This window comes from Coccinella septempunctata, chromosome 8 (assembly GCF_907165205.1).
Source record: "Coccinella septempunctata chromosome 8, icCocSept1.1, whole genome shotgun sequence".
NCBI classification, from domain to species: domain Eukaryota; kingdom Metazoa; phylum Arthropoda; class Insecta; order Coleoptera; family Coccinellidae; genus Coccinella; species Coccinella septempunctata.
This window is the reverse complement of record NC_058196.1, coordinates 32,820,566-32,829,508: the sequence shown is the minus strand read 5'-3', so window position 1 is coordinate 32,829,508 and position 8,943 is coordinate 32,820,566. Positions and strand designations below refer to the sequence as shown.

Here is an 8,943-nt window from a genome sequence, read left to right as displayed (position 1 = left end):
AGCGGGTACCATGGGTTCGTCATCCTGCTTAGAAAGTACACAAGCTCTGTTGGATGCCAAGGTGTCTCAACGAATGGCGAATGCGCAAGAAATAGATTTGAGAGTTGATGTACTTTTCCACCAAGAAAAAAATTGAAAAAAAATTCAGATGTCATCTTTGGGAGGCTGCCTCTAAGCTCTCTTTTGCTACATTCCATTGATTTACGGTAATCTTCTACTTCAAGTCTAAACTGTATGAATTGCTCTTGTAAAAAAAGGTTCTTGAGCAATTTTGTATGAAACAGAGGAAGTGAGGAGTATTTTCAATGACTGAGTTCAATATTCATAGGTAGGGTGCAATATGTTTGATTTAGAATCGAGAAAATTTCAATTCCCCCAAATTTCTTCGTAATCTATTCAAAAACTGTGGTGGCGCCATCTCTAGACACTTCGTGATATCACGATGAATAGTTCATCAAAGAGAAACCTGTAAAACCTAAATCAGAAGTAGGAAACTGCTGCAGGATTCAATATTTAACGATTATCGACAGGTTAAAGACCCAGTAATCTATTTCGTTAAATTTTAAATGGAAAATCATCCCATTCTTTTCAAGAAAACGCAGCTTTATGCTAAAAAACTACGTTTTTCATCCTAGCAATTTCAGAATCAAGAAAATCCTCGGGAAACTTTTAATAGTGAGTCGTAGAGCTCAGGAAACCTTGCTTCTATCAGTTCTTTCGGGGAAATAAATGATACTTTTCAAAACTAGATTTCTTTATTGAATAAAGCACAGACAAATACAATATTCTCAATATTCAGTAAAATACAAAATTCATAAAATGGACAATCAGAAAATAAGTACTTGCAATTATAATATATCGAATTCGAATGAGGAAAATTGTGTTCTTATTCAGTTTCTTAGGAATCTTTGGTGTTGAATACTAATTTACACAGATGGGAGATGAGAGCACTTTTTCCCCTCCTCATTCTAATTGAAATAACACATTTAATACTTGTTCCATGTAGGAATTACCACCTAATTTATCTATTTCAGCAACTGCTTCCTTTTGTAGGTCCGACAAGACCCGCAGGGTATATTCGAAACTTCCCATTTCTGCCAATAAAGAAACGCAGTACTTCTTCACTTCCACGTCTTTCGTTCTCTGCCTCAAAATGTCTATAACATTGTTAAGTACTCGTGATTCAAGCTTCAAAAAGTTTCAAGATAAAACTTTGTGAAAGGATACGTGAAACTCTCTTATCATCTGGATTTGATTTTATAGCGTGGATGATTGGGAAACTGAACTTTCCCTCTGTCAGATCTTCACAGAAGCTCTTATGTTGCATGTACTGTAAAAAATTCAACATTTTTCCAAAGTTGGTAAAAGTGAAGAAGTTAAAAAGTCTATGAAAGTAATTATCTGTGAATGTCAAAGATTATAGAGTTAACCAAACATAACTCTATAATCTTTGTTGAATGTATCATTAATTATTTTGGCAATTTTTTTATTCTGCTTCAGCACCGTTAAGACTGTGCCCTAGAAGTATTTCAAAGACTTCAGTCAAGTACTTCCTTGATACTCCTGGGACTTTAATTTGATTTAGGCAATTTTCTACATTCTGCTTTTAATCCCAAGCAAAACTCTGCGAATTGCCAATTAAACAGGTACAATGTTAACGACACAGGGTGTCACAATATCAAACAAATAATCTAGTTTCGGTATTGAACTTACGTTCTTTGACTTCAGATTTATGTAGTCATCACGAATCTGAAAATACAAACCAATTGTTCCGGTTAACTTTGTATAATCTGACTTATCTTCACTGAACAACTGCATTAAACGTATTGCTAGCATGAAAAGACCACCAGTTTCTAAAAATAATACAGACGATGCTCCCTAAACTGGACGCCAATAGAAAGATAAATTAGTACTTACTTCTCTTGGTCATTTGTATGTATTCCTCCTCAGTGGGGCACAAAAAATTGTCCCTCCAGTATAATTCCATTCCCTGTCCCCTATGCAATTCCAAAAGTTGTTCATTATAAACCGTAACAGCCTAGTGTGGAAATGATATAAAAATGAATTCTCCGACTATTCAGTAAACTAACTAATGTAAAACTTTATTCACCTCAGGGTTCTTTAGTTCAAGTACCCTTTCCAAGGCTATGCACAGGCAATAATTCGCTGCGTTTATTGAACTAGGTACACCGTAAATTGAATGAGCCACTGGAACGCCTCTTCGCAATATAGAACTATCTTGGATGTCATCTATCCTAATGGTTACAGAGACATATAGTTTATTGAATTCATAAAATGTATATTTTTCACTTCCATACTCACAGTAGGCTGGAATTGTGAAGTATATGAACAATTTCTTCGATTTGAGATAGGGTATCCTCGGGTATCTTCATCCAGTGATTGAAGGCTCTTGCTAACTTCGATCTGATATTTTTTCCGGGAATTTGACAGATGTAAGTGAAAGGCTCCAGTAATTTCTGATAAAATTATACTCTGCTAGATATCAAAACAATGACTAGGCTCAAACTTACCTCATCTTGTTCTTTATCATTACTTCTGCTGAGTATCAGTGGAGTTTTATTAGACATTATAGAAAGTGCCTTTAAAATTTGTACTGAAATTGATAAAATTAGGGTGTATTCGAGGAAACGTTACAAAAAGACAACAGGAGACAATCACTTTCCACACACAGACCGTCTAGTAATTGAATATGAAACTCTTGTTTTTGTCAAACATTTTATCAAATTTAACCTTCGAGTACAAGATTTCTAGATTAGATTATACACGTTTGCAGTTGTCTGTTCAACCAGTATTAAATTAATTACACCTCATCAGGTTAGGAGAGGTTAGATTAGGTTAGGTTAGGTCAAAAATTTGTCAAATCGTTTTGTTTTCTGCCTTGCCAATTGCCTTTTAGTAGTTTTGCCCCAGCTGACTGCAAAAATACTTACCTTTTGAGTAGGTTTAATACTCATATACACAATTTGGAAGTAGGAAATTATCAATTATTCAATTTTACTAAATTCATTTCAATCAATTCAAAAAGTTTGGTGGCTCCATCTCTCCAACGAATATCACACCAAATGGAATCATTAAAAGTAGGGCACTGCTGACGAATCAATATTTAGTACATCTTTCTACAGGTTACAGACCCAGTAAATTAAAAAATGATCTCATTCGACTCGTGTATGAAGGGTAGAGAACTATGGGTTGTTTATAGATTTGAGACAAAACCATTTTATTCTTTTGGTTCGAAAAATTATTAAAATTTAAGTTTTTACAGCTAGTTTCCTCCTCATAATATTATGTTACGAATTGTGTGATATATATCTTTGCATTTGAAAATACGTTAAAGATGAAATAAATGAAAAGAATCGAAATTATATTACTTTATTGCAGAACAATGCCATCTTTTTGATATACAGTAAAATACAAAATTTATTGAATGGACAACCAGAAGACAAATACTTGAAAATGAAATTACAGAAAAAATTGTGATCGTAGTTTACTCTGTTGGAAACTAATCTGATAATAAGCTTCATTTTCTCATTCCAATTCGAATAGACTGTTCAATAATTGTTCCATGTAGACATTATCACCTAATTTATCCAATTCAGCTAATGCTTCTTTTTGTAATTTGCACAAAACACTCAGGGTATATTCAAAACTTCCCAGTTCGGTTAATAAAGTGATGCAGTACTTTTTCAGATCCACATCCTTCGTTCTCTGCCTCAAAATATCTATAGTTTGTTAAGCTTAACGAGTTTTTGATCAAGTTTTGAAGAGTTTAAAGACAAAACTGCATATAAAAGGATACAGGACACTCTCCTATCCTCTGGATTTGATTTTATAGCGTGGATAATGGGAAAACTGAACTTTCCTTCTGTCAGATCCTCACAGAAGCTCTTATGTTTTGCATACTGTAAAAAATTTACATTTTTCGAAATATGACTGCAAGTTGTCCAAGAAAAAAAGAGTTACTTTTACTAGTATGTAGATATTGTTAGGTATTATGTATAACTTATGGCTTTTATACTTAAAATAAGTTGGATCGTACACATGGGAGTATTTGAAAGATTTTCTTATACTCCTGACAAAATGTGAACTTATCTGAAGACACAGAGTGTTAACAATATCCACAGAGTTACAAAATCCAATAAAAAAATAAACTTTCTCTTACATAGTTTAAAATTTTACGTGTTCAACTTACATTTTTCGACTTCAAATTCAAATAATCGTCACGAATCTGAAAATACAAACCAATTGTTCCTGCTAAGTTAGTATAATCTGACTTATCTTCACTGAACAGCTGCATCAAACGTATTGCTAGCATGAAAAGACCACCAGTTTCTAGAAACAATACAAATAAGGCTTGGAAGTGAATGATAATGCTCAAAGGGATGCAAATAGAAACAGCAATGCTGATTTCTAGAAATCAGCATATGGCCCACCTACTTCTCTTGGCCATTTGTATATATTCTTCCTCCCTAGGGCATAAAAAATTTTCCCTCCAGTATAATTCCATTCCTTGGCCCCTATGCAATTCCAAAAGTTGTTCATTATAAACTATAACAGCCTAGTGTGGAAATTAAATTAAATTAATCCACTAACTATTCGAAAAACTAAAAATGTTATAAGTCTATTAATGAAAGTTCACTCACTTCAGGTCTGTTAAGTTCCAAAACCCTCTCCAAGACTATCCAAAGGCAGTAATTTGATGCGTTTATTGAACTTGGTACACCGTATATCGAATGAGCAACTGGAACACCTCTACGAACTATAGAGCTATCTTGGATGTCATCCATCCTAATGTTACAAAGACATATTGTTTGTTAAATCCATAAAATGTATATTCTTGATTTCCATACTCACAGCAGGCTTGAATTGTGAAGTATATGAACAATTTCTTCGATTCGAGATAGTGTATCCTCGGGTATTTTCATCCAGTGATTGAAGGCTCTGGTTAACTTCGATCTGATATTCTTTCCAGGTATTTGACAGATGTAGGTAAAGGGCTCCAGCAATTTCTGATGAAATGATATACTTTGCCAGAAACTAAAACGGTACAATTAAGCTTAAACTTACCTCGTCTTGTTCTTTATCATTACTTCTGCTCTGTATCCGTGGAGTACTGTTAGACATGATTAAAAGCGCCTTGTGAATTCGAGAAATTGTTACGAAAAGTCAGCATCAGACCCTCGCGTTTACTGAACAGACAATCTAGTAATTGAATACCTCAGCTTCTCAGCTATCGTTTCATAGTATGCGTTTTAGCGAATGGACTTTAAGGTACAAGGTACAAGAATAATTGTAGTTTAAATTAGGGAAGATTTCAATCATCTTTCGATTATAAATCTAAATCAATTACTCATTTACAGGTAGGTGATAATAAGAAAGAAAATTGGTCTTGTTTTGTCCTTTGAATGTAAAAACAAAGCACCATAAAACCAGTATATGGTATCATTGAGTATTAATTGAGTATTTTTAATCAATTAAGTATTATTTATTTATATACCTATGTAATAACGAAAAGACTTATAGATTTCACCATACAGCACCTACGCCTCTGCGAAATAACGAGTGATGGTACAATCATCCAGTATAGTATAAGGATTGCTATTAAAAATAAAGGATCGATGCAGTCATAAATCAGAATTGTGCCATTAAAAAAAACAAATCGACATGGTCGAGCATATTTAAAACAGAAAAACTGTCTTTGATTCACTGAATTTGACTCCCCACTGTATATACCGAATGTTTCATAAACAGAATTATTTTTCCATCAAACCCATAACCCATTTCATTGTTTTCTAATTTTATATTCACAAGTTCGGAAAGAAGCCATAAAATATTTCACGCTTTGTGTTGGTTTGGAGGACTCACCGAAGAATGCGGAACCTAACTTGAAGAAAATTAATTATGAAAGTTTATTAATGAACGGTAATGAGAGATTGAACGGAAAACAATGCTACCAACACAAGCATTCACACTCCTATCGAAAAATTAACGAGGAAATTTCAATTGTAGCTGGTACATGAATGTTTGGCTCGTTTTGAACTCGAAGTGTAGCCACAGAGGAGGAAAATTAAGTTTCGCAGTTCTGGAGCAATACAGAGTGTTCCCTCGAGATGTGCAGAAATGCATTACTGCTGCATCATCAGTAAATATCCTGTATATCTTAGTTTTATGATTGAAACTCAGGTTTAATGATCTCATAAGCTATATCTAATCTCATATGATAATAGTGTGTTTGTCCAATTAATTCATTTAACGAATAGAATTCAAGGTAATAGAAGAACTGTAATGTATGAGATAAAAGTGGTTTGTTTTCATCGAGAATGTACTTATGTTTCTCAAATTTATTTGTTATTGAGTGTTGTGTTGTGAAATATATTCATTGAGCACTCTGTATATAAACTTCACACCCTTCAAATGACAACTTTGTTTTTACCTTGCCGGCAAAACTTTTCTCTACAACAATCTATCAATTTCAACTGCCTTCTTCTATAGACAATCAAATTTCAAGCCGAAGAAAAAATTTTTCTCTGGAAATATTTCTGACACAAGATATAAAAATCCAACAGTCCGCAGTAAATGAAACAAATGATCCCGACTTACAGAACCCATTCCAGAGATCCCGCGAGATATATATTTTTAACGGTCAATTTACTACTATTTGTGAAATTGTTTGATTCATAAGAACATGAAAAAAGAATTAGTGTTTATTTTTATAACCCGTGGCATTCCCTCACCTCATAAAATCCATTCTATACAGCGGGCCAAGGATTCTCTGGCATCTGGTAGTCGTGTGTTATATTTGATGATGAGAAATGTCTTTTTGATTGTTATAAATTATGTTGCATGGCGGAATTACACCGAATGAATTGAGACTGTTGGGGAATTCTACGAGACCTATTGAGTTGAAATCGACATGTGGAAACCAATGACGTTCGCTTATGATCTTCCTCTAATTCTTAACAGTGGTAACAAATTTTTGAAATTTCTAATACCCACACTCTAATCTTTGACGGTTGTATTGGCTAGTGAGTGCCTAAAACGAGTAGTTTCTAACCTGCCTGAATTGACATGTAGCATAGAACCGTAAAACCCTTCTACAGAACAGTATTTTGTTTTGGAGATGTCTGTAAACCAGCCGGATCCTTAGAGATTAAGGTCCTTGTGCCTGAAGTGAGAATGCATTCTAATCGGGTAACTTAAGAAGCTTATATAGTTTCATTTGTGGTTGTCATCATTATGAACAGGTGTGTTATCAAGTTCAGCACTTTACTGGACTCTGAATGAGTCAGAATCTGCTTGGGTATGGAATATAGCCTCTCTGGGTTGTTCAGAGCTAGGTTTTGATGGCTCTGAGTTGCTATAGTCTTAACCAGTAGCATTTCTATAGTGGCAGTGGAGGATCATAGGTAATACTGTGTCTGAAAAGCACCAGCTTCTCTTCATTTGTGGCTGTCTTCATTATGACCAGGTAAATTATCAAGCCCAGCACTTTACTGGCCACTGAATGAGCCAGAGTCTGCTTGGGTATGGAGTATAGCCTCTCTGTGTTGTTCAGAGCTAGGTTTTGATGGCTCTGAGTTGCTATAGTCTTACCCCAGTAGTATTTCTATAGTAGCAGTGGAGGATCATAGGTAATACTGTGTCTGAGAAGCATCAGCTTCTCTTCGCTTGTGGCTGTCTTTATTATGACCAGGTAAATTATCAAGCCCAGCACTTTACTGGCCTCTGAATGAGTCAGAATCTGCTTGGGTATGGAATATAGCCTCTCTGGGTTGTTCAGAGCTACGTTTTGATGGCTCTGAGTTGCTATAGTCTTAACCAGTAGCATTTCTATTGTGGCAGTGGAGGATCATAGGTAATACTGTGTCTTAGAAGCACCAGCTTCTCTTTATTTGTGGCTGTCATCATTATGACCAGGTAAATTATCAAGCCCAGCACTTTACTGGCCTCTGAATGAGCCAGAATCTGCTTGGGTGTGGAGTATAGCCTCTCTGGATTCTTCAGAGCTAGATTTTGATGGCTCTGAGTTGCTATAGTCTTACTCAGTAGCATTTCTATAGTAGCAGTGGAGGATCATAGGTAATACTGTGTCTGAGAAGCACCAGCTTCTCTTCATTTGTGTTTGTCTTCATTATGATCAGGTGAGTTATCAAGTCCAGCACTTTACTGGCCTCTGAATGAGTCAGAATCTGCTTGGGTATGGAATATAGCCTCTCTGGGTTGTTCAGAGCTAGGTTTTGATGGCTCTGAGTTGCTATAGTCTTAACCAGTAGCATTTCTATAGTAGCAGTGGAGGATCATAGGTAATACTGTGTCTTAGAAGCACCAGCTTCTCTTTATTTGTGGCTGTCATCATTATGACCAGGTAAATTATCAAGCCCAGCACTTTACTGGCCTCTGAATGAGCCAGAATCTGCTTGGGTGTGGAGTATAGCCTCTCTGGATTGTTCAGAGCTAGATTTTGATGGCTCTGAGTTGCTATAGTCTTACTCAGTAGCATTTCTATAGTAGCAGTGGAGGATCATAGGTAATACTGTGTCTGAGAAGCACCAGCTTCTCTTCATTTGTGGCTGTCTTCATTATGACCAGGTAAATTATCAAGCCCAGCACTTTACTGGCCTCTAAATGAGCCAGAATCTGCTTGGGTATGGAGTATAGCCTCTCTGGGTTGTTCAGAGCTACGTTTTGATGGCTCTGAGTTGCTATAGTCTTACCCAGTAGCATTTCTATAGTAGCAGTGGAGGATCATAGGTAATACTGTGTCTGAGAAGCACCAGATCCACTTCATTTGTGGCTGTCTTCATTATGACCAGGTAAATTATCAAGCCCAGCACTTTACTGGCCTCTGAATGACCCGGAATCTGCTTGAGTATGGAATATAGCCTCTCTGGGTTGTTCAGAGCTAGGTTTTGATGGCTCTGAGTT

The 8,943-nt window shown here is 35.7% G+C and overlaps 2 protein-coding genes across 2 annotated transcripts; both read right to left on the bottom strand.

Annotated features, from left to right (window-relative positions):
- Positions 1-736: 736 nt before the first annotated feature.
- Positions 737-2,824, bottom strand: LOC123318644 (geranylgeranyl pyrophosphate synthase-like). Its single transcript, XM_044905318.1, has 7 exons — positions 2,532-2,824; positions 2,323-2,477; positions 2,111-2,255; positions 1,918-2,038; positions 1,714-1,853; positions 1,228-1,330; positions 737-1,157 (listed from the first exon to the last, which is right to left on the bottom strand). Exons 1-7 carry the CDS (start codon positions 2,586-2,588, stop codon positions 964-966), a joined length of 915 nt encoding a protein of 304 aa, XP_044761253.1. The 5' UTR covers positions 2,589-2,824; the 3' UTR covers positions 737-963.
- A 550-nt stretch (positions 2,825-3,374) lies between these two features.
- On the bottom strand, positions 3,375-5,319 carry LOC123319191 (geranylgeranyl pyrophosphate synthase-like). The gene is made up of 7 exons (XM_044906054.1): positions 5,086-5,319; positions 4,873-5,027; positions 4,662-4,806; positions 4,456-4,576; positions 4,211-4,350; positions 3,818-3,920; positions 3,375-3,740 (listed from the first exon to the last, which is right to left on the bottom strand). Exons 1-7 carry the CDS (start codon positions 5,140-5,142, stop codon positions 3,547-3,549), a joined length of 915 nt encoding a protein of 304 aa, XP_044761989.1. The 5' UTR covers positions 5,143-5,319; the 3' UTR covers positions 3,375-3,546.
- Positions 5,320-8,943: the final 3,624 nt, after the last annotated feature.